The 23,826-nt window shown below is 33.4% G+C and overlaps 7 protein-coding genes across 15 annotated transcripts in view; 5 read left to right on the plus strand and 2 right to left on the minus strand.

The window, feature by feature from the left end:
- The window catches only part of LOC112454248 (zinc finger CCCH domain-containing protein 13-like), a 7,022-nt gene extending 4,443 nt beyond the window's left edge, over nt 1-2,579 (minus strand). Inside the window, exons 1-4 of one of the 6 annotated variants that reach the window (XM_025015533.1) lie at nt 2,374-2,579; nt 2,119-2,264; nt 970-1,338; nt 350-534 (exon numbers count right to left, since the gene is read on the minus strand). In XM_025015533.1, coding sequence (XP_024871301.1) covers nt 350-534; nt 970-1,313 — 529 coding nt within the window. In that variant the 5' untranslated portion in view covers nt 1,314-1,338; nt 2,119-2,264; nt 2,374-2,579. Of the gene's footprint in view, nt 1-349; nt 535-969; nt 1,342-1,811; nt 1,992-2,118 lie in introns of all 6 variants that reach the window. The other 5 variants (XM_025015531.1, XM_025015530.1, XM_025015532.1 and 2 more) reach the window with 5 other exon arrangements.
- Nucleotides 2,580-3,680: 1,101 nt separating this feature from the next.
- On the plus strand, nt 3,681-6,452 carry LOC112454252 (transcription factor A, mitochondrial-like). 3 transcript variants are annotated; one of them, XM_025015539.1, is made up of 6 exons: nt 3,681-3,951; nt 4,355-4,724; nt 4,809-4,907; nt 5,092-5,230; nt 5,550-5,776; nt 6,136-6,452. In XM_025015539.1, the coding sequence occupies exons 1-6, from the start codon at nt 3,875-3,877 to the stop codon at nt 6,145-6,147; spliced, it is 924 nt and encodes a 307-aa protein (XP_024871307.1). In that variant the 5' UTR covers nt 3,681-3,874; the 3' UTR covers nt 6,148-6,452. The 3 variants fall into 3 exon arrangements, 2 of the variants coding, with proteins under 2 accessions (XP_024871307.1, XP_024871306.1); XM_025015538.1 differs by lacking the exon at nt 6,136-6,452 and having other exon boundaries at nt 5,550-5,983; XR_003040709.1 differs by lacking the exon at nt 6,136-6,452 and having other exon boundaries at nt 3,682-3,951; nt 5,092-5,452; nt 5,550-5,642.
- Nucleotides 6,453-7,804: 1,352 nt separating this feature from the next.
- LOC112454255 lies at nt 7,805-10,172 on the plus strand. Its single transcript, XM_025015542.1, has 3 exons — nt 7,805-8,385; nt 9,226-9,539; nt 9,646-10,172. Exons 1-3 carry the CDS (start codon nt 8,277-8,279, stop codon nt 9,913-9,915), a joined length of 693 nt encoding a protein of 230 aa, XP_024871310.1. The 5' UTR covers nt 7,805-8,276; the 3' UTR covers nt 9,916-10,172.
- Nucleotides 10,173-10,812: 640 nt separating this feature from the next.
- LOC112454257 (sulfiredoxin-1) lies at nt 10,813-11,827 on the plus strand. The gene is made up of 2 exons (XM_025015545.1): nt 10,813-11,401; nt 11,584-11,827. Exons 1-2 carry the CDS (start codon nt 11,191-11,193, stop codon nt 11,730-11,732), a joined length of 360 nt encoding a protein of 119 aa, XP_024871313.1. The 5' UTR covers nt 10,813-11,190; the 3' UTR covers nt 11,733-11,827.
- A 281-nt stretch (nt 11,828-12,108) lies between these two features.
- On the minus strand, nt 12,109-16,539 carry LOC112454239 (cyclic AMP-dependent transcription factor ATF-6 alpha). Of its 2 annotated transcripts, none has more exons than XM_025015514.1 (9): nt 16,397-16,539; nt 16,090-16,281; nt 15,635-15,823; nt 15,393-15,568; nt 15,089-15,308; nt 14,232-14,788; nt 13,968-14,137; nt 13,025-13,641; nt 12,109-12,930 (listed from the first exon to the last, which is right to left on the minus strand). In XM_025015514.1, the coding sequence occupies exons 2-9, from the start codon at nt 16,172-16,174 to the stop codon at nt 12,674-12,676; spliced, it is 2,271 nt and encodes a 756-aa protein (XP_024871282.1). In that variant the 5' UTR covers nt 16,175-16,281; nt 16,397-16,539; the 3' UTR covers nt 12,109-12,673. The 2 variants fall into 2 exon arrangements, with proteins under 2 accessions (XP_024871282.1, XP_024871281.1); XM_025015513.1 differs by having other exon boundaries at nt 12,110-12,930; nt 13,959-14,137.
- Nucleotides 16,540-17,152: 613 nt separating this feature from the next.
- Nucleotides 17,153-23,219, plus strand: LOC112454240 (protein SDA1 homolog). Its single transcript, XM_025015516.1, has 10 exons — nt 17,153-17,383; nt 17,537-17,632; nt 18,209-18,313; nt 20,395-20,493; nt 20,582-21,097; nt 21,192-21,426; nt 21,672-21,807; nt 21,893-22,208; nt 22,289-22,858; nt 22,933-23,219. Exons 2-10 carry the CDS (start codon nt 17,546-17,548, stop codon nt 23,131-23,133), a joined length of 2,265 nt encoding a protein of 754 aa, XP_024871284.1. The 5' UTR covers nt 17,153-17,383; nt 17,537-17,545; the 3' UTR covers nt 23,134-23,219.
- LOC112454250 (origin recognition complex subunit 5) lies at nt 18,310-20,080 on the plus strand. Its single transcript, XM_025015535.1, has one exon. The coding sequence runs from the start codon at nt 18,526-18,528 to the stop codon at nt 19,837-19,839; it is 1,314 nt and encodes a 437-aa protein (XP_024871303.1). The 5' UTR covers nt 18,310-18,525; the 3' UTR covers nt 19,840-20,080.
- Nucleotides 23,220-23,826: the final 607 nt, after the last annotated feature.

A 23,826-nucleotide genomic window follows, 5' to 3' on the forward strand; every position in this document is an offset into this window, starting at 1 on the left:
AAGCACTCTTCCCATGTTGAAAAATTTCTTAAACTAGATTTGCAAATGTTATTCATTATTACAAATATTTCTCTTGCTCGATGTTATCTTCATGGAGCTTTCTATATCGACTCTTTATAATAAACTCTTCATAGATGTAAGGAATAAACCTATGATGCATCAACCTAGTGCCAATATAACAAAACTTTTGTGCTATTGGTATAATAGACATATTATTGTAAACTACTGCCAATGTTTTGATTGTAATACAACTCTTCCAGCACTCATTGCAATACTAGATAATAATTAAGTTTCTGGAAAGAATAAGGATTTAGAGAAACAAAGATTTTAGAAAAATGTAACATTTTACCCTCTCTTCTCTTGACGATCACATCTTCAGGATTAAGTATATCTCGCTGTAATTCGGGAACAGGTCCTTGTACAGGAATATTCCTGTGAATATCAACTTTAATTCGACGTAGTTCCATAGTATTAAGCTGTGCATTCTGAGGACCTCTAAACAAAGGTACTGTTCCACTTGTAGGCTCATCTAATCTGAAGAGAATTCAATCATAATATTTTAAATTAATCGTAATTCTTATACTCTTTGTGTATTAAAATAACCAGATATAATATTCCAGGAAAATAGTCCTATTTCTGTATTCTATATTTACATAATGAATATAGTGAGACAATTAAAAAAAATAAAAGTAAAAAAAAAACATACATTTATCTCTGTACATCTTGCGCCTTATTCTGATCTGGCATTGAAATTATAGTTTTCTATTAACGAGCCCTACTAACAAGCTAAGCTGAATTTATTTACATATCTTAACTCATAAGCAATTTTCTCTATCAATAAATTGTTTTATACTAATTTATTTTATTAAAATATCTTTGTCAGATATTTGAAAGTTTTGATCACCTTATCTCTATCAAGTCAAAATAAAGATATAGGGGCATATAGTTATATGTATGTTGCAAACTCACTTTTCATGCAAACTACCAGATTTGGAAGCAGTTGACGTAGATCTACCTCTATACCGAAGATGCGAGGGAGACTCACTACCGCTTTTGCTTCGACTATGACGCGAGGATTTTCCCTCAGCATATTTTAAAGCTTGCGCACGTTTCCTTTCATATTCTAAAATCTTTTGCTGTTTCAATTTTTCATGTTGTCTCTCTCGTTCTTGCTGGCGTTGCCATTCTCGTCTACGTCTCTGCTTTTCGTCTTCAGTTCTTGAACGTAAAACTGAATAAGTATTGTGATCTTCACTACGTGTTGATCTTGACTCCTCATCGCCGCGGAAAGTTGTCGAACGTATTGGATTCATTGTCGGAAATACTAAGCAAAAAGTACTGCTGAAATATATTAAATTTATTATCAAAAAATCAGATTTTAATTAATGCAGGAAATATTTCTCGTCATCTTCTTTATTCTACAGTTAATAACAAACTAAATTTTATGGTTAAGCATTTTTATATTCAATATATATATAAATTGTGATTCTGACAAAAAATTCTGAACTTACACGTCTTTAACAATTTAAAATAAACACATCATCTCGGAAACGGTACATTCGGAATAAAGCTGGACTTTTCGATTACAGTATAAAGTTATATAGAAAATACAAGAATATCCAAGCTTGATATTTATATAGGGATTTATAAATGTATGCAAAATAAGATTTCTTTACTTTGAGTTCAATGGTGCATTTAAAAATTAGCAGTTGCATTAAAGTTTTTCTACACAAATTTGCATAATTGCATAAAATATATGAATCATCTAGTTACATGTTTAATGTACAAAATATGATAATAAGATTACATACCACACATTTACTTTCTCTTTATTTTATCACATACTTATACAGCATAAAAGTATTACTTATTTTCTTTTTTATCACTCTTTTTTCTCAATTAATTTTTCTCTTATTCACTGCCAATACTGAAAATCTGTAGTAACATAAACTAAATTCTCAACGCTAGCAGTAAATGTTGGAGAACACAGCCTATAATATCATAATGTTAGAGTAAACAAGATTAAGTTTTCCAGAAAATGAAACTGGTCTTCTCTTGGGAATGGCTTTGTAAGCCATTTTGGCGTACTTCATCCATTTGAAGAAAAGAAATACTTACCGTTAAAACTTTGCAGGCAAGCGGAAGATTCCGACCGGAATGTTGTTGTTGAGTCTTCGCACAGCGATTGAAGAAAATCGTCTGGTTCTGTCACCAGTGCGACAGTAAGCCAATTTCAAAACTCGTGAAGCAAAATTGTAAATAGGCTACAAAGGAGATGGGCTCTTCAATAGAATGGAGTAGCTGAAGATTTTTACAATAACTATTCAAGCTTTGTGCATCTTGAGAGAAGCTGATGGGAATTTTAAATCTTACTGCGAAAAACTGTGCAAGAGATAATGGATTCGAATATTTATGAGTTCCAAAATAGGCATAGCTCCGGATATTAGCTCATAATTAGCACTAATATTTTCTAAAGCGTCCAAGATAATAGGAACGATTCACTTAATATTTTGTCAAAACTTTCACGTAACACTTAACAGGTTCGCCATATTCCAACTGACAATCAAGTCACCGGACTGACCGGACCTCCCCTTCCCTTTGTGTTGACAAAGTTTGTTGCCAAGCATGTTGATTGGCTGTAGAATAGAGAGGTTCTCGGGTATCCAGAAATTCTCTATCTCGCGGCCAATATGCTTGAAGAATTTATCTACGAGTTAATTTATCGTATGATTAGTGAGATATTAGAGAAAAGGCCTCCGCACAATGAAAAATATGAGGAACAACTACTACGTTTACGCGAGCGTTACTTCTGTAGTAACTTACGATAATTTCTTCGCATAAACGGGATTTTTCTTCGCGTGAACGGGATTTTGTAGTAATTTACGATAATTTACTCCGCGTAGTAAAATACTACGTTTACGCGAGTGTAAAGGCTATTCTACAATTGCGTAAACGTAGAGTTGTAGGAGTAGGAGTAAGAAATTGACCAATCCACAGTCGATTATTCTCCTCAAATTCGACTGTGATTGGTCAATTTCTTACTCCTATTCCTACAACCCTACGTTTATGCAATTGTAAAATAGCCTTAAGGCTGAGTTTCCACTCAGCGCGTCACGCATCGCGTCGTCCGAGTTGAACCAATCAAAACATCCTATTTCGATCCCGTCACAAGAATGTAATAAAATGGGATGTTTTGATTGGTTAACTTGTGACGACGTGACGCGTGACGCGCTCAGTGGAAACTCAGCCTAAAGCCCCTTGCACAATAGGCGATAGCGATAGCGATAGCGACAGCTACAAAGTTGCCGACAAAGGTATAGCTTTGTCGGCAACCTTGTCGCTCGGAGCATCATTCTTCTCTCTGCTTTGTCGGCAACTCTATCGCTGTCGCTATCGCCTTTTGTCACTATAGGGTATCTATGATTTTATTGGTCGAAATCTAGTAAATCTGTTCACTTTTATAATTTTCACCTCGTTTCAAGAACCAATCGATCTTCAGAGGAGCCAGTTTTCTAACGACAAACGTATGCGTAAACTCTGCTCTAACAGAAAAGCTGCAAGCTTATTGGCTAAAAACTGTGCGATAGCCAATCAATTTGCAGCCTTTCTGTTAGAACAGAGTTTGCGCATACGTTTCTCGTTAGAGAATCGGAACGGGCCCCAGGGCTCTATCTTTCTATTCCCAATCTATGGGAAACACCTATTGTAGACCGAAATTTAAGGAGAAAACCTTAACCTCGTTAAATTTCGTTTGGTCTCGTGTTCTAACCACTTCTGATCCGTTTCTTGGCGAAATATTGAAATAAGTATCTCTGGAAGAGTCGTTCGAAGTTGTTTCAGATTGCCTGATTGTCTGACCGAAATCACGTGTACCATGATTACGGCAACCTGCAGGTTACTGTTTCCTCTTAATAGGAAACAGCTTAATCCGCTAAATTTCTTTTGTATTAGGTAAAGAAAATTATTTCTCTTTTCCATAATCGGTAATCTAAATCTGTATAACAATTTTTAAATGTTTATAAATTACGGGGACAATATATTTATAATATTTCATGAAATGAGAACAAGCAAAACTTTTCCGGTAGCATGGAAATCGTTATAGCGATTTATAATTATATGGAGATTACCACGTGATAATTTAATTTTTGTAGTTAGGTCAAGACCCCACAGTACATTTTGATAGATTAATATACATGAAAAATATATAATATTAACAGATAAAACACATTTGTGTAATATTTTTCAACTTTGTCTATATATTTTCAAGTTGTATGTAAATAAATAAAATACAATGTAAAAAACTACTTGATATCTTGGAAATTACAATGAATAAAATTCTAAAATTTTTTATCAGGGAATTTGCTTCTGCACAAGATTTTACTACATCTGAATCGAAACACGGGATAGAAAAAGATTCCTTACCACTAAAACCAAAAAAACCTCCGAATGTATTTCTGTTATATTATAACGCTGTGAGAAATGAGTTGCAAAAAGAGTATCCCGATTATAAATCGAAAGAACTCATGAAAAAGGCGTCAGAGAAATGGGCGGAAATTGACCCAACGAAGAAGCAGGATTTTCAGAAGCAATATTTTGATCAAAGTTCTGTGTACAAGCAAAAATTAAAGGATTATGAGAATTCTTTAACTGATGAACAGAAGATGGAAATAGTACAAGAATTATTGAAGAAAGGATATGCTTTGAACAAGGGCGAAGTTAAACAAGTATTTATATTAGAATAATGTTTATTACTTATACGTATATACAAATATTTCCAAATTATGCGACACATTCTCATTTTTTGGCAGAAACTTACAGAACTTGGAAAACCAAAACGACCATTATCTGCCTTCATGTTATTCTTGCAAAATAAAAGAATTACCAAAAAGCCACAAGAACTATACAAAGTAAGTTAATTACATGACTTCTAAGTCTGTGCCTTATTTTAACATAATTTTTTTTAGATATATTTCTGTTTTTGCACATTTTTTTTACACATAAAAATATGTATCTGACAAGATAGGTATCTAAAATTTTCGAGATTATTTTTAAGGATGTTTTAAATAACTTATTCTTTCTACATATTTCTAGGATTGGATAAATAATGTGACTGAAGAATGGAGAAATATGACGACGGAAGATAAAAATAAGTATAACGCAGAAGCAAAAGATTTATTAGAAAAATATAAGATTGAGATGAAAAAATGGGAGGAAGATATGATTAAAGCAGGTCATTATAATTTTGTAAAATCCAATGTTAAACGTGAACTCGAGACTCGTAAACGTGAAAAATAGGATTCGGAGTGCCCCAACCAATGTAGTATCCCCATCGCTGAGTCCGTTGCTGCAAATTTCTCTAATATTAGAATAAAAAACAAAGAGAATATTAAAATAGGTTGGGGCACTGATACCGCACAGTGTACATTTGGAAATGATCCTGATACTAACATTGGTAATAAGAAGATTGCATTAACTAGAAAAGATTATATTTATATGTAGTTAAATTATAGTTATGCTGTTAAATAATAAAACATTTACGTTCTATTTAGATCAACGACACGGGTCTGCAGATGGCTTGGAACTTTACGTTAGCAAACGTGCTTTACAAACTGCGATGAAACGGAATACGGCAATGGATACATCGATAAACGATGTTAAAAAGACAACTATACAACCTCATGATACACATATACGTACACAGATATATACATATTTTGTCTCTACGTGGAAAAGAGTTTTGACAGTTCTAAAAGAGATTAGTGAAAACTGGAAGACGGTAAGAGACTACATATTTATTGGCATAGTTGGTATTCTGATATCAGTATTTTGCGTTTTTGATCTTATGTATAAGTAAGCACCGTTCCTGTATACCGAAACCTATTAGATACCTAACTTGTATTTTATTTTTATACATTATGCACACTTTGTAACGTACAATATAATATATTTTATTTCCGTAATAAATTTATGTAACCGTCATTTCTGTGTAAAATATTCCTTGATTATTATGTTAAATAGTTATAATAAGTCCTTTGCACATAATATATAGAAATTAACATCAAATATCAATACTTTAAGTTTCATTTTTTTAGGTGCTTATACTAACGAGCTTATATTTCCTCTTGCTTTTTATAGAAATTATACTAACCCAAATGAGGTGACTATTATGATGATGGCAGCAGCAGATGCATATGATGGTTTATACTGTCAATATTTTATATATTGTATATTGTATGTTCATTATATTTACATCATCATTAATGATTGTGAAATTTATCTTGAAATAATATGAGTTATTTTTCATCTTACTATTTCTTCTTTTTCAAATGCGTATGTACAATTTGTATGTTCATTATATTTACATCATTAAGGATTGTGAATCTTGAAATAACATGAGTTATTTTTCATCTTACTATTTCTTCTTTTTCATATGCGTATGTACAATTTTATAATATGTTTGTGAATTATAAATACTTATCATGCTCCATATAGTAACTAAAAACTATAATATACTTTTCTTTGTATACTTTCTTATATAATATACTTTCTTATAATATATAATCACAATATTTTTTCAGTTTAGATAATATCAATATCATCCTTATCACCATCCATATCCATATGTTACGTGGTTTACATTCAACTTTCCTAATTTTGATTCGGAATTGAACAAACCTATTTCGGGTTTCTTCCTTGAGATCTCCACTTATATTCGAAAAGCATGAAATCAAAATATCACAGCGCTCTCACATCTATAACATCATAGTCGAATTTCTCTATTTTAAGAAGGGACATAAATGTGTACATGGAATAAAAGATTCAACATGTGGAAAAACTGTACTATAGCTCAATTCTTTATTTCTTTTTTTTTGTGAGCTGAGAAGCGTTTTTCATATATTGAAATTAACTTCTTATTTCTAGCTTATTTTTATTTTGTAATTTCTTGGTTCTACACATGTGCTCATTGCGTTTGATAGACAGAATAGGTGCAGTTTATTTGAAGAGAGCGTCCAGAAAACAAACGTGATCAATCAAATTGACACAATACAGTCGAACTTTCCCGTTTGAAACATTTGTTCTTATCTCCTTTATATTCTTCACGATCTGAATTTTCGTATCCTTAACACTATTTCCTGCGTTGCTTCTATTTCACGTCTGTTGCTCGATTACATGACCGCGCGTGGAATGACAAGCGAATTAAAGACAGAAGATAAGATTAAGGATAGAGAAATTGTTTGATCCAAGATAAGAATAGGGAGATTTGATTGTATTGGAGTATATAGTGTCACATATTATGCTTCACATTTGAAATTGAGCGGTATCAAGTCAAATGCGTTGCGTTTATATATTTTGTGCAACACAAAGACAAAAAAAAATATCTATTTTTTTCTCTAGTTTAATATAAAAATGACTCTGATGAAACTTCAATTAACTTAATCAGAAATCAATCCAACTGGCGGAATTTCTTGCGGCAAAATTTCTGTTCCATTCATTAATTATTGTCCCTAATTGAGTTTTTCTTCGTGTCAATGGATGACAAAAAAATTAATGCCATTCTATCCAAATAATTAATAGAACGATGCAGAGCGGCGATTAAATTAATTAGAGTTGGATCTAAATCGTTCTGATACTTATTGCCTATTTTTTAGTTCTGTGTTTTGAATGTTTCATATTTTTAAACCGTACGTAGACGAAGATGATGCATACAGCGATATGTATATACATACATCTGAGCACGTGTTAAATGAAATTAAATATACATGATATTGCCCGTTGTTAATTAGAAATATATTTTAGAAAAACATTAAATAAATGCTGAGCAAACATCTCTGAGTTTCCACGACAAATCTACACGAGTCTCGAGCAAAATCTCTACTCGAAATCATTGGAATACACATTTCAAATAAAATTTTGGTCATGAGAATTCATCTTGTTCGCAAATCGCTCAAGTAAAAACGCTGATAGGCTGAGAAGGTGAATAGTCAATTCAACCTAACCTCAAATCATCTTTTGATCTTGCAAATATCTGATATTGACAGAATAGATCTACTATCAAGAAGAAGGAGAAAAAGAAGAACAGCAAAAACATGTTTTCACTTCCACATCATTCGTATCGTGAACAAATGCCTTGCTTCGCTAACCTCCTCGATTGACGCGCAGTTTGGTAGGTTTGATATATGTGGTACATGTTGCAAAAAGCTCACGTGGACCGTGGACTCGCGTATTAGCTGTCGTACGCGTATTTAAACTACTCAATTTAATTGTTAAACACGACGATGGCCGAGACCGACGCCAGGAGGGAAGCGAGGAGGCGACGAATATTAGAAAACTCAGAAAGTCGTCTACGCAAAATTACAGGGAGAATCAGTCCGGGCGAAATCAAGGGTAAATATAACCAACACGTCGAAGCAGGAACATGTTTGAAATTAGATTTAATACGAGGCGCACGAGAGTAAATACACAATTCAAGTTTTGCGAAAATTTAATGGTACTTTAAACGCAGAAGAGCTTGATAAACACACCCTGGCTGCACTAGTTCAGAGTTTATTTTCTTCTTTCCAATGTGGAGTAAAAAAGATCAAGAGTCTGTTTTCTATTGTCGAGTGCAGCCCTCCCGTTCAGCAATAGAAAACAGACTTTACATTATATGTAGCAGGTACATCAAAGTCTGCTTGATTTCCGTTATCAATCTGCCGTCATTATTTTGTTAATAAACTTTACTATGTTTCTGACAGCATTCTGCCAACAATTATACCGCATTCTATGTTAATCTACATATCTGTCTTTTTGTCTTCTCAATGTGGATTATTTTGTCAAGTTGTAGAAAGAGACAAACGTAATTCGGAATAGCTGTTACAAGATGCCATATGCTTACGTCGTATAGCAACTAAAAAGAAAACATTGATGTATCAACTAGGAATTCAAACCATTATTATTTTGCTGAATTTAATTTTAGATTAATCTAGGCTCACCAAAATTACATTGGTTTCAATCCTTGACAATGAGCATTCTAAGCTTAAATGTTAATAAAACACCCTATCCTGGTATATCGTGGACAACATTTCACAGCAACATGTTATAGCATAGAAAGAAAACTTTTTTTATCTATTTTTGCTGCGGTTTCTTCAAATATTTTGTACGAACAATATTTATCCTCACCAATATCTTTGTAATGTATGTAGATATTTGATACTTGCACAGATGCAGTTTAAGAATGTTTTGCAGATAACAATCCACGAGTGGAAAGGGACAGTCTTAAAGCGGAATCGAATTTTGAGGAGGACAATATCAGAAACGGTCTTATATGCAATATCAGTGGCAATACGAAACCGCAAGATTGTACAAGATTCGACGACGAACATGAAGGCTATGAAGGCTTTTTAAATGATACCAGCGATAAAAATATACATTCACCAAGACAAATATCTAAGTCGAAATTTATATTAGATACATTATTACTCAATCGTATCAATCTTGTCCTGCTAGCTGGGATCGTCAATATTTTTCTAGTGCTGAAATATGACAATTTATTTGGGAAGGTATGCATATATTGTGTATATATATATATATATATATAATCTTACTTTATATTTCATTGTGATATCCATGTCAATAACTTATTACATGTATTGTTAATACTTACAGACAGTTATTATACCTTTTTTATTACTGACGGTAGGACGTCTATACAGCTGTACGACATTATACGAGGCACAAGACGGCAATCTATTAGTTGCTGCTTTGATACTGTGCAATATCAAACCTAGATTAATTTATATATTTAAAGTATCACTCACGTTATTTACCACAGTGCTCAATGATTTCGGTTTATATATGTTTAGTTTTGTATTAATGCGCTATGTCATTATTCATTATTGCTCTCTCACGATGCTACAGTACCCAATAAATGCATAATTTATGTTTGATAATTGAGCGAGCAAAAATAAAGTGGATTTATTTATTGTTGGGAATTTTGTACAATATTAAAAAGACAAGAGTTCTTAAAAGAATATAAATTTTTATAAATTGCATTATTTAAAAACATACAGTTGTATCAGATTTTTTTGTATCTTCATTATGTGACTGAATAAGCATGTACAAGTGTCGTATAAAAACACATTAATTTTCCTCTAGGGAATACATGTAATTATATTAAATATAATTTAAAAATAGATTTTGTACATAAATGTAATTACTCTTTGTAACTCATATTTATGTCGATGCTGGAAATTCGCAACGCGTTTTTAAGATCTCTTCTTGTTCTTTTCTACGGTTACTAGAGTTATCTTTATTTTTAAGCGCTTTGATAGGATCATGTAAAAACAAAGTGCAATTGATTAAGGATTATTATGTAATCAATATTCTCTCTCTATTTTATGAAAATATATATGTAAATACAAAAAAGATGAGTAAAAAAAACTGAGATGAACCTAATTTTACAATCTTATTACAATCTTATATAATCCTAATCTAGAAGTAAAAAATACAATAAACCAGATATTATATACAAACGTATATGATAGCTTTCTAATTTAGTTTGAAATTTCTTCAAAATAATTTCTCTTGGGTATATACTTCTTCTTTATTTTTGAAAGTTTGCGCGAGATATAACCGTATCTATATATTGATAGTAGGTATCTGTATTGATTTGTAACCGAGATTACCGAGAAGAGATATTCGATAGTATAGCACCGAGGTACATACATACGAGGAGGCTGGAGGTACCTTATCGGTGCACGGTGCATGTGCATGTATAGTATGTATATACATAATACATATGATGTAAATAGGCCTGTTCAGTTTAGCTGAACGTCTTACACGATTCACCTTTCCTCTCTTTCTTTTCACGTTGGAGAAAAAAAGAGAAAAGATGAACTGTGCAACAAGTTCAGCTAAACAGAACAGGCCTAATTTCTGATTTCTTTTTTTGTTGCTTTCCCACCGGTTACCGGTTAGTGCGGGTGTTTTCAACCTGTTCGTTATATAACATCCTCAATTTCTGATGCAGTAGTAAAGTCGATCGCTTAGTATAAATCCGTTTTTTTCTCGAGAGCGCAAATTAATAATATAATTTTATGAAGTCTCCGTAGATTGATCGTTTATTTGCACAATCATCAATGCACACGTGACACTACACGTGACCACGTGTGAGATCATCGCGAGATCGTCTAAAGCGTCAAGTAATATAAAATGATACGAAGGAGTATGTGTCAAGTAGCCAGCTCGATTCATTCGAGTCCTCGCGCAGAGGTGCACGACATTCCGATGGACGTAATTATCAGACCTTTCCCCGCCGTGGTGAACGAGGAAAAGGTCGAAAGTTTGATGGGCGCGTTGAAAAACGTCGAGACTGAGCACACGGTACCGCCCATCGACGTATTGTGGATTAAAGGGACCGAAGGTGGGAATAAGTTGTCAAAGTAGTTGCGCGAAATGTATATAGTTGTTATAATTCTTATTGAATTTATGAATTATTGTTTATCGTGCTAATATAATGTTGAAACTTTTAAACAAACGAGATTAGACGGTTGCGAAGCATGTAGATCTAGGAGAGACGATTAAAAATTATCATATTGTGTTTAGGTGGTGACTATTATTACTCTTTTGGTGGCTGTCATCGTTATACCGCCCATCAACGATTAGGTAAAATGTCCATAAAAGCCAAAATAATTCAGTCAACCTTGACGGATTTACGATGTTATCTGGGAAATTCTACTCCAGACTTGAAGTGATTCTAAACACATTATTTATGGATGAACTGGCACGCATGTGACTTAAATTGCATTGCTATATGAACAGCATGCAAAAATATTTAATATATATATATATATATATATATTTTCGCTACTATTATATTATACACATATTGCATAATATAATTTGAAGAAAAATAATAATTAATATGCAATAATAAAGTTAAATTGATTTTATAGTAACATTGCTGCACATTATTTGAGAAAAAAGCTATATTTACAGCGTATAAATATATTTCTACATATAATATAATTTTTTATAATAAAGATTGGAAAGATAAGTGATCAAATTAACTTGGAATAAAACAATTTAATGCAAACTATACTTAATTGTTATTAATTTGCTATTATTACAAACAATTCTCTAAGAATAAAGAATAAATTCATATCTTTCCATAAAAATTTAATTTCTTGTAAGAATGTTTATTCTATGTTTTATTCCAAAACGACTCTTTTGTTCTATTTCTTATTCTGCTGCTCACATGTACGTACCATATGTGACTATTACTACGTTTACGCGAGCCTATCTCATAAGGGGGGACTTTTCTCTATGTATAAAATAATAAGTACGTAAAAACAATCATATATTTATATTTTTCTCGATAAATTTCATAACATTTCTTCTAAAAACGATAAATAAGAAAAGTTTGAAAAAGTTAATCGTGAAGAGAATGGTGTAAATACATTATGATTCGAAGTATAATTATATATTATTGTGTAACTACAGTATAATAATTACAATATAATTGCATTATTGCATAAACAAGTACGATATATTATCGTTATATTGCATATCATTAATATCTTATATTTTTCGCATTAGGACTAGGAACATACTTATACTACATATTTAAGTATTTTTATCTACATAAAACCTCAAAATTTCTAACAAAATTTCTTTATCTTTATAATCTTTATAATCATTGCAAGTGCTTTCTATATCGTTGTTTTCGATTTGTTTCTTTCAAAAAGTACGGTTTATAATTTCTAGTGGTATTATCTGTGGATGAATTGTCTATATCCTCAACAGAATTAGATTGATTTGATTGACTCGTAGGTTTACTGTTTCGCAAATGGACAGGTATGATGGACTGTTGTAAATGTAGCAGTTGTGTATTGGTTACTTCACAATCAATTTGCATCATTGTTATATGATTAGGTGGCGTCGAAAACGTACCTGAAAGAGAAAGACGTTATTGTAATACTGTGTATTGTTGCTACGTATTGTTACACAGTCGTATGTATATCCGTATAAAATTAACATTATTTACCATTTATAGACACAGTGGGTAGAACTAAAGACATTTTAGGTCTAGCTGTGTTATTTTTCCGGGAAGCCGGCAATAATAAATGTTCGCCACTAAACCAGACAACATAAAATGTATCGTCTTTTCTTCCTAAAGCTTCAAATAAAGATGCATGTTCACTCAATATCGGAGAAAAGATTTCAATCGCGTTATTATCTGGATATTGAGCAACGGTAGGAATATCGATCATTTTGTGCATAGTTTTTATTTTCCTATCTCGTGATAAATACACTTTTCTTCTTGCTTTTTCTACCAGTGGCGACCTTGACAACGACACATTTAACGAATCTGTTTGTAACTTCGTTTTCTTTAGAGCAGTCTGATTATCTCGATCAGATTCACCAACGATCCAGCGTCTCAACTCGCTATCTAAACGTATCGACTCACTCTGATTAATATACATCGGACATATTGGTTGGTGGTGTATCGGTACACTTTTATTAAAACTTTCTTCAATTTGATCTTCCATATTGTTATCATCAACCGACCAGAACAATCTTCTATTATGTTTATCCTCTGCTATAGGTATCGATAAACTGTCAGATTCAGTTTTAAAATGTACATTTTGTGAAAGCGGTTCCCTTAAACAGAAATAAAAGATGTTTTATTTTTATGTGTCATGTGTAAAACATAATCTGTGTAAAATATACAATAATTTGCTTAACTCAAAAAATCTCAAAATATTTCTATTGACTTTAAAGAACATTTCAAATTTTAAGAAAAAACTTTTCTTCTTTTATTTATGTGTCATGAAAAATAATAGATATCTAATATATTCAGATTTTATTGTATAGAGATATTGTAAAAATATAAAACAATTACGTTTGTTAAAAATGAATTAAGCTCTCTCTAAAAAATAAAACCTATTTCTTCAAAAAGATTGCATTGTAGTACTTACTTAAAACCATTAAAACCATTAATGTTGAAAGATATCAGAAAAATTATACCAAGACAAAGGTACATGCCTTCCTTTGCTTTCTTTTTCAAAGGCTTAAAACTTAAATATTTATGTACGTTATTATTATCTATTATATTGTTTTCCATTTTTGATAGTCTCTGTTTTAAGACGGAATTTTCCTAAAAAAATGTAATATTGAAAATTAATTTATACTTTTTATTACAAATTAATAAAAATGTAATGTATATATCTACACATGCATAGACTGTTTACCGATTTTAGTTGTTTATTCTCTTCTTTCAACTCAGATATTTGTTTCTCCAAAGAAGATACATATTCTTTTTTCTTCTTTCGTGAGAGGCAAGCAGATTCTCTATTTTTTATCATTCTTTGTTGTCTTTTTAATGCTTTCAATTTATATTCCTGATTATTTTTTGGCGAATTTATGAGATCAATTGCTTCATTCTGTACAATTAATGAATTGGAGTTTATTCTATTCCGCATTACTTGAAATGGCGTGTAACTCATGGTTTTGTTTGCAACAACTATGTCGTTACATTTCACAGATCCATTGTTTAAAATAGTAGAAGCGTCTATTGACTCGTTAGTATTTGTTGGGCAAATGTTTGATACAGTATTGATTATTTTTACGTTTTGCGGTAATGTAAACGATCCAGTTTTCGTTTTTTTATCATTTGTGCTGATATTCAATGAATTTTTCTGCTTATTCGGTAATATCCGAAGTTTTGAGGGATACAATACGTGCTGTGAATTTGTATTCTGTGCGAATGTGGCGATGTCTTGAAGGAAAATAGTATTTTGAGGCTCTTCTGTAGATATTAAAAATATGAATACTTCACATATATGCATATAAAAGATGATTCTCTAGTTATGTTTATTGAAAACAATAAATATGAAATACGTTGAGTACTACAAGCTTCACTGATAACTTTGAAAATAATCAATTGTTCATAATGATAAAAACTGTTTCTTTGAGATAAAAAGAAACATACTGAGTAAACCTTTCAATACTTAAATTAAGTAATTTCCAAGATAGTAACAATTTTTTGATAATAACATGTTACTAGAGAATCGTTTTATATTTACACAAAAAAGTAATCTATCTTTACCATATTTTATACGTTGTGCAATGTTTATGGGTTGGACATGAGCGCGTTTCGCAGAATCCGCTTTTGTGAGAATGTACTTTGTTGGCTCTATGTCTTCCTCGTTAACAGGTATGAATTTAACTTGTTGCATTACGCTTGATGTACCTGAAGACGATTGAGATGATTGCGATAATGGAGATACGCATTGCGGAGAAGAAATTAACGGCGTCTCTAAAGTAAACTGAAAGAAAAAAAATTCAGTTATTAAGTACGGCTCAGACTTTTGTATCTTTCGTCGATACTACACACATGCTGCAGCATATACCTCTGTTTTTAGATTTTGGATCTCACAGTTTGACAATTCTTGCATCGAACATCTCAGTTGTCTATCTGAATCACTAGATTCTGAATGATTGAGGCTACTGGGCGATAATGGGAATAGTGCACCTGGGCTTTCAGGTTCAAACTTAATTTTATTTAGTGTCTCTATTTCTTCCAATCCTGTAAAAAATATCCAGATGGTAAAGAATTGATTAAATTTTAAAAGCTGGGTACTTTGACACGTACCTGAGTTACTTTGTGCACCAACAAAGTCGAGCTGTTTAAAGGGGGTCCATAAGTCGAATATGTCTTTCATCCCTTCATTCGTATCTTTATCGTAATCCAGGATTGTATCTTCCTCTGGCACGATAGGTATCCCTAATTCGGAACTCCATGATTGAAAAAGGTCATCAGAAATAAACTGACTGCTTCCTTCTGCAAAAGGAACATTCTGATAATTACTGGCTAATTGTTGCAACAATGCGAGCTCAGATTTTATTTTATTTTACTCCTTGCATGTAATGTTATAATGGGCGTTTTCCAGCAAGCGACACGGATGACACAGTGAATCATCTCATTCTTGTTTAACATTTGCAAACAACGAGGATGGACTGATTCACGGTGTTTCAACTTAAACGTTTTGCACAAAGATAATCAATATGTAATAACATTTAATCTAAATATACTATATAATACTTAACCTAAAAATTCGAATTCTGAAAACATTTGTGCCTCCGACGCCGCGATGCCGCCGCTGCTCCGTTGTCCAAACTCGATGCTCGGCATTGTTTCCGCCCAACGAAGCGTGTCTCGATGGTAAACTCGGACTTTTGTTATATATTGGAACACTCACGGTGAAAAATTTCAAACTCGAACTAATGATGTACCGAGAGCTGTGCGAATTTCATTGTATACGGACCGGAAAAAAAAAGTAAACATGTATAACGTACAAAACATAAATATATTATACACATTAAACGTATGTTTATATTTGTGGTGACATTTTACCGTTGTGATTAGTGGCTAATATAGGCGTCACCGAGATACAAGTATATTTATATCTCAAGTGATAAGCGTAGGACTCGACGTAAAAGTTGACAGCGTCATAAGCGTCAAGATTCTGACAGTTTCCTGCCCATTGCCCACCACGTTGGCCATCACTCCTGTCACGTGACTACCTTGACAGCTTGGCTGCTGGAAAAGCGGAACGGAATTAAAATGGAATTATTCTGATTGGCTAATTTCCAGATGGGATATTGGCCGCGTTCAGCAGATACAACTGTTGAGTGTTGTCTTATCAACACGCTACGTTGATTTGTTGGGTTTAAAAGTAAGAGCCAATCACGTTCGATTGCTACTAAGCGGTTCGTTCTGCTGAACGCGCCCATTGGGTGCGTTCAGCCGATACTCCGCTAGCCTAGCAATCGTGAGCAGTCGCTCGTTTTCGCTCGTTTCCTCTCCTTTGACCCAATGGATTAAAAGGAGAGAAAACGAGCGACTGCTCACGATTGCTAGGCTAGCGGAGTATCGGCTGAACGCACCCATTGATATTAGCCAATCAGAGTAATTCCATTTTATTTCCCTTCCGCTATTTTTTTTTCATGGAGATGCAGCCTGAGCCGCTAAGTAGCAATTGAATGTGATTGGTTTTTACCTTTGGATCCAACCAATCACACTATTGCTACTTAGCCGCTCGGTGAGCAATTGCAGTACTGAATGCACTCTGTAAATTCAACCAACTGTCTTATCTTTGTATTTCTTTATTCTCCTCCTCAAATTCTCCACCTGCATGCTGCACGCTGTGCCTGCACGTGGAGTATGAGAGAACGGTGTTTGATATTTAAAGTTACGATATTTTACATAAGGAAAATTGTTAAAGCCTAAGAAACTTGCTGATCTAACATACGGAGTATGAGATAAGATTGCAGTGTTTCACCGCGAAACTGGACCGAAAACGATTTATAAGGCTCAATTATTTTCGAAGCCGCGTAGAACGTAAGTATGATAACAACCTCGATAACGACGATTATTATTTTCATGCTCGCTCTTATTTCCACGGTAAGACGCTTTTTCCCCGCGTTAGTTTCCGTATTTCGCTAAAATCCATTGCGTATTTCCCGTAATGATCACAGTCGTTTATTCATATAGGTTTTAAACATGGTAAGACACAACAATCAATTACCGGATAATCTTCCACAACTGCAGAATCTTATCAAACGTGATCCAGAGTCTTACAAAGAAGAGGTAAGCTCTGTATCTTTACTGTATGTTTTATTTTTCTACATTATATGTTTCATATATAAAAATGGAATATAGGTTTGTGAAACGGCCATTTGCTTCATATACTCCTTTATTTCAACTCTTCGATCAATCTCTATTCCTGTTCTTTTTAGCTGAGCAAGCTGAGCTTGAACGGTTCATCTTCCTCTTTTTCTTTTCATTTCTTTTCATGCAAGTTCAGGCTAAAAAGAACAGGCCTTCTCATATAAAATCAAAGCATACGTGAGATGAGGGTTGGGACTAATCTGGGACTCACTAACTATGAATTGAGCAGTCTCACTCGCAGCCATGCTTCACCCTTTTATCTTCGAATTATATTTTATTCTTTCTTTGTTGACATATTGGCTACCTTATCGATTGTACGTGTATATAAATAACATACATTTATGAGTCACTAGTTACAATATAATTTTATATTGCTGCATATTGTACTAATATAGTCTAGGAGCCATTCCTGTGTATCCTTGTTTGTTAATTGCATATAAATAAGGATAACCATGTGGTTATTTCAAAAGTTTCAAGTAATATGTTTGTTTACAGTTTCTTCAACAACATCAGCATTACAAGTCTACTTTAGAAGTCTTTCGTTTGGAGCCCACGCAATTTAACAAAAGTCTCGATGAGCTGATAACCTTCTTGGCTCAGGTTAGCGCACACACATATGCTTAAGTTATAGAAGCGATAAAAATATACATGCGATTTGCCTAAGTTTAAGTATTATCATAAATCCATTAGAAGAGCGCTTTGCCAAAGCTGTCGTTTACCTTTCTCAAATAAGTGTGACACGGTATAAGCAACAAAAGCTACAAATTGATTGTATCTTAGTTTTATCTCTTGAGTAATTTTAAGGCGTAATCATGGAAAAATATTTAAAAAAGATGACACGAAAGGATAACATTGTATGCCGCGAGAAAATTATAGCACGGCTGTATTCCTTGATCGGCGGGGTGGACGAACCAATGCCAGAAAGCATATTCGTTTATGGTCATATGGCTACTGGAAAGACGTTAATTATCCAAAGTCTACTCAATCACTTAAAGTATAACGTCAGCTATGTTAATTGTATAGAACATTTAGGTAGTAAACACATATATAATTATATCCTGGACGATTTAGCCGCGTCTACGAGAGAATTGAGCGCAGATACACAATTGAAATACAGCTGCGGCAATATTATGGATTTTATACTCGCGCTTAAAAAGATTTCCCACAACGATAAACGTCCGATCGTGCTGGTATTCGATAAATGTCATAAGATAAGACACTACGACGCGACCTTTTTGCCATCGATCTTAAGACTCAGAGAATTATCCGATATTAATATATGTACGATTTTGATAAGCGAGATCGTGTGGGATAAATTTAACACTAAGATAGGCGCATTGAAGCCTATAAAGATTTATTTTCCTCAATACACGAAGGACGAATTGGCCCAATTGCTGTTATTAGACAAGCCAGCGAATTACGAAGCGGATTTTTATAAGAATTATTTGAATCTCTTTCTTTCTGTATTTTTCCGATTTTGTAGAGATCTAAACGAGCTTCGGCACATGGCCAAAATAAATTTTGCTAAATACATAGAACCCATAGAGAGTAAGCGAATTGAGCCGGACAACGTTGCCGCACTGTGGCGAAACATTTCTGCGACTCTGAAATCCAATTTGGAAATCATTTATCTTAGGGTTTCTACGGGCGATTTCTTGCAACCCGATCATCAAATGTCTCGGGAGATTGAGTCGACGACGAAGCTAGCTTTGAGTTTTGAACTACCGTTTTACGCGAAGTACATGCTAATCGCAGCGTATCTAGCTTCGTACAATCCCGCGAAGTGCGACAAACATATTTTTATGAAGCGTAGTAAGAAACGAAAGAAGATACGGTCGATTAGGAAAACGGGAGAAGATGCGCCAAAGAAATCTCGTGTCTTCACCATCTCGAGGATGCTCGCGATCTTCTGCGCTATTCTCGACGAGAAGGTAGACATCAATGCCAATTTGCTAGCTCAAATATCTACCATGTGCCAGCTTGGTCTACTATCTATCGTCGGGGATAACGTCACGCAGTTGGATGAAACGAAATTCAAGTGCTGCGCAAGCCACGACTTTATTATCGTCGTAGCTAAGACGATTGGCTTTGAAGTAAAGAATTACTTGAGCACGAACATGAATTGAATATACTTCATGTACATAATTCATTATGTTCATCTTTAGTTACAGTTTCATATGTGTGCTTGTTTCTAACAGCTTTGCCTAATGCTTTATTGTATGAAGATTTCTTAAGTATTTAAAATCAATTCACGTATTCCTATATTTATATTAGAATAAGATTTTATTTTTATATATTTAGTATGTAACAGTTTGTAATGCATAAAATAAGTTTGGCATATGAGAAATATGATTTTGTGTGTAAATTGATGTGATAATTTGATTTTCTTTTTATTAAAAGTTTTGCAAATACATATATTGTATTTATTTAAACATTTCCTATCTCGTAACATTAATATTTAAATTTGAATTAAATTAAATATTTTACAACATTAATGTTTAAGTATTTAAATTAAAGTTTAAATACAGTTATCGATTGTGCGTGCATAAGTAATGTATATAACAGTATAGATAATAATTTGTATTAACTGCATAATTACTATTTTTATCATTTTAAAAATCACTCGATAAAATAATGCATATGCTGAACAAGCTTCTCTACCTTTTTGCGTATTATTACAGGTAGCCCATTGCTATCCAGGTGATTTGAAGACATATCCCCAAGAGATTGTCGATATATTACAAACTCATAACGTCCTACTAGACAATGGAATGCGATTGGTAAGCATTGTATGCATGGAAGTTAAATTATGCTATAAAATATTGCGCGTGATTATTACCAACTACATTATAATTATATTCCTTACAGACGTTTTGTAAAGCGTTGATCCAGCTACGCAACAAATCCCTTTTAGAACCTACTGCACTTCTCAGTTTATTTTTTGAACTTTTAAAATGTCAGGATAAGGTCTTAAGGCAGTTTCTCCAAACGCATATAGTTACAGATATAAAAAATATTAATGCAAAGCATAAAAATGCGAAGGTCAATACAGTATTACAAAATTTTATGTTCTCTATGCTAAAAGATCCCAATGTCAGAGCCGCGAAGATGTCTGTGGACATTATGATAGAATTGTACAAGAAAAATGTCTGGAACGACGTCAAGACTGTTAACGTTATAGCGACGGGTTGCTTTTCGAAAATAACAAAAGTATCGGTCGCTAGTTTGAAATTCTTTTTGGGAACCGACCCAGAGGAAAAAGGAAGTGACGATAGTGATTCGGATGATGAGCCAAGTATGAAGGAAATCATGTTGTCCAATAAAGTAAACAAGAAAACGAAGAAACGAGAGAAGCAATTAAAGAAAGCTAAACAGTCATTCGTAGTAAGTGGTTTAATTTTATGGAATTTATCATAATATTTATAGGAAATGTAAATTATATAGGAAATATAACTTCTAATTTTAATGTATCTTCCAGAAAGCCAAAAAGAAGAAATCTAAGGCGCCGCAATATAATTTTTCGGCGTTGCATTTAATTCACGACCCTCAGGATTTTGCTGAAAGATTGTTCAAGCAGATAGAAAAAAATAATGATAGATTTGAAGTAAAGCTTATGACTCTGGATGTTGTCTCTAGACTTATTGGCCTGCATAGTTTATTTCTATTGAATTTTTATCCGTATATACAAAGGTTCCTTCAGCCCCATCAACGAGGTGAGATTAATAACGCATTATTAAGTTTATTATTCGAATATTCTCTAGTTCCTTAATATTTAGACTTTTAACTAAATATCTTCCTTTATATTTAATTTTTTAGTATCTATTCTACATAGTTGATTACTATTAATTGTTATATAAACTTTATTAATTTTTTTTTAGTTTTGAGTCATACAAAGAGCATGTAGCTTCCACCTAACTTTTTATTTAGATGTTATACATATCGTCTTTGTTTTTTCCAGAGGTTACCAAACTTTTACAGTTTATAGCTCAGGCTTCACATGAATTAGTACCACCCGAGGTGTTAGAACCCGTTTTGAAGACACTGGCAAACAATTTCATAACGGAAAGAAATTCGGCGGATGTAATGGCTATTGGGTGCGTAAATATCTACTTTAATAATTATTTGTTACGAATACACATGTTGTTTATATCGTTATTTATTTATAATATATATTTACAGTTTAAATACTGTACGTGAGATATGTACACGATGTCCATTGGCTATGAGTGAGGATTTGCTTGAGGATTTAACACAATACAAGCAATACAAGGAACGTTCCGTCATGATGGCAGCGCATTCTTTAATTGGCACGTTTAGACGTTTAATGCCCGATTTATTGCGTAAAAAAGACAGAGGCCGTTCTACAGAAGCCAATGTTATGATAAAGTCGTCCAAATACGGCGAAATTCGGGCTAGCGAGTTTGTACCAGGAGCAGAAGTTTTATATAATCAATCTGCTGAGAATACTGGAGAGACTAATGATAGTGACGAAGAAGTAAGTGAAAATATCTAAATTACTTTCTCAATTACTTACTCTTTCGTAAAATTATATTTAAAAAATCTATTCAAATATAGGATAATGACGAATGGATCGACGTAAGTGAAAGCAGCGAGGAAGAAATCAGCGAGGAGGAAATCGGCGAGGAGGAAGTAAGCGAGAACGTGTCGACAGCTGATTTGGATGAAACGGCGAGATCTTCCACTAGCGAAAATGAGGATAATAAGACTTCAACGTTATCGCATAGCGAAAACAACGGTGCACAGAATACTTGTGAAGCGAATAGCGGAGAACAAAAAACGGATAAAGTTTTGCGAAAGAAAAAAGTTTTAACGAAACAACTGAAGAAGGCGCAGAAATTAGAGAAGAAGGCGAAACACGAGTCCGAGAAGAACGAAGAATTAACGGCTGAGAGAAAAACAAAAGCGTCTGTAATATCCACCGAACGATTACTCACGGACAAAGACTTCAGAAAAATTGACGTCGCGTTAGCAAAGCAAGACGTAACGTACGTTAAGCGTGCTGTTAAGAGGCCGCGTGATCAAATCGAGACCAATCAAGGTGGAGAATTGGTAAAACTTAGCGATATAGAAAACATATATAAGAAACGCAAGCATGATAAGGCTGCTCGACAGAAATCTGTGAAGGTATGTATAAATTGTTGTATTCCCGTCTGATATACGGAATAGAATATTAGCTTAGACATTCATTGAATTTGCAGAAGGGACAAGAAGCACGGGACAAATTCGGTTTTAAAGATCGACGACAAAATCCGTCGTGCAGTACAACAAATCGTGAGAAAAGAAAAGGAAAAGCATTCTCGATGCTGAAGCAGAAATTGAAAACGAAAGTAAAACGATCTTTTAGAGAGAAACAAATAGCTCTTAAAAAGCATCTGATAAAGCAAAGGAAAATGAAATAATTAGTGTATTGTAATTAACTTTTATGCATTTTTCTTAATAATAGTAAATTTGTTGCCTGTACATACAATGTACAATGATTTTAAATACATTATATTCTAATTAAAAAACTGAAAACTGTATATTGTTATAGGCACATAGTGCTTTCCTTTAAGTTATATTCTCCTTTTCCTTTATGTTATACTCTCCTTCTTTTGTATAATTGTCATAATTTTATTAAGAATGCCGACAACTTACAAGGAGATGGCACGAGGTGTAAAATGAGTTATGGATTGAGACATAGGCCGATATTCATAGTCGAATCTTATATTTAAGATCGTCTTAAGTACGATCTTAAGATGTTATGAACCAATCACAGAACCGTATCAGCATCTTAAGATATTACTTAAGACGATCTTGAAATAAGGTCTGATTATGAATACCGGCAATAGCTCATTCGAAAGAGGATGTCGAGTACATAAACGTTCTAATCTAAGCCAATCATGGACGAGCAGCTCATCTGTGATTGGCTGATATCCGATCCGCGATCCGTAATCCCAATCCGATCCGCGTCCGCGATACGTAGTGTGACACGGGCATTACAGTAAGCCGGATGCTCAACTTTAGATGCAAATTTCTCAGCAACCAGGGCCCATTCACTGTAATCCCTTTACAGCGTTTATGTACTCGACATCCTCTTTCGAATGAGCTATGTT

Source organism: Temnothorax curvispinosus, unplaced genomic scaffold (assembly GCF_003070985.1).
Source record: "Temnothorax curvispinosus isolate PA1 unplaced genomic scaffold, ASM307098v1 QBEX01004937.1, whole genome shotgun sequence".
Lineage (NCBI taxonomy): Eukaryota > Metazoa > Arthropoda > Insecta > Hymenoptera > Formicidae > Temnothorax > Temnothorax curvispinosus.

Bases quoted from the DNA above. Each gene is read 5' to 3' on its own strand.
- LOC112454252 (XM_025015538.1), top strand. From the start codon at position 3,875: ATGATTACGGCAACCTGCAGGTTACTGTTTCCTCTTAATAGGAAACAG. The intron at 3,952-4,354 runs GTAAAGAAAATT...ATTTTTTATCAG, and splicing joins CTAAATTTCTTTTGTATTAG to GGAATTTGCTTCTGCACAAG. The intron at 4,725-4,808 runs GTATTTATATTA...ATTTTTTGGCAG, and splicing joins ACAAGGGCGAAGTTAAACAA to AAACTTACAGAACTTGGAAA.
- LOC112454255 (XM_025015542.1), top strand. From the start codon at position 8,277: ATGGCCGAGACCGACGCCAGGAGGGAAGCGAGGAGGCGACGAATATTA. The intron at 8,386-9,225 runs GTAAATATAACC...AATGTTTTGCAG, and splicing joins CAGTCCGGGCGAAATCAAGG to ATAACAATCCACGAGTGGAA. The intron at 9,540-9,645 runs GTATGCATATAT...TAATACTTACAG, and splicing joins ATGACAATTTATTTGGGAAG to ACAGTTATTATACCTTTTTT.
- LOC112454257 (XM_025015545.1), top strand. From the start codon at position 11,191: ATGATACGAAGGAGTATGTGTCAAGTAGCCAGCTCGATTCATTCGAGT. The intron at 11,402-11,583 runs GTGGGAATAAGT...TATTGTGTTTAG, and splicing joins GTGGATTAAAGGGACCGAAG to GTGGTGACTATTATTACTCT.
- LOC112454239 (XM_025015513.1), bottom strand. From the start codon at position 16,174: ATGCCGAGCATCGAGTTTGGACAACGGAGCAGCGGCGGCATCGCGGCG. The intron at 15,309-15,392 runs GTATATGCTGCA...TTTTTCTTTCAG, and splicing joins TCCAAAATCTAAAAACAGAG to TTTACTTTAGAGACGCCGTT. The intron at 14,789-15,088 runs GTAAAGATAGAT...TAATATCTACAG, and splicing joins TGCACAACGTATAAAATATG to AAGAGCCTCAAAATACTATT.
- LOC112454240 (XM_025015516.1), top strand. From the start codon at position 17,546: ATGGTAAGACACAACAATCAATTACCGGATAATCTTCCACAACTGCAG. The intron at 20,494-20,581 runs GTAAGCATTGTA...TATTCCTTACAG, and splicing joins TAGACAATGGAATGCGATTG to ACGTTTTGTAAAGCGTTGAT. The intron at 22,209-22,288 runs GTAAGTGAAAAT...ATTCAAATATAG, and splicing joins CTAATGATAGTGACGAAGAA to GATAATGACGAATGGATCGA.
- LOC112454250 (XM_025015535.1), top strand. From the start codon at position 18,526: ATGGAAAAATATTTAAAAAAGATGACACGAAAGGATAACATTGTATGC.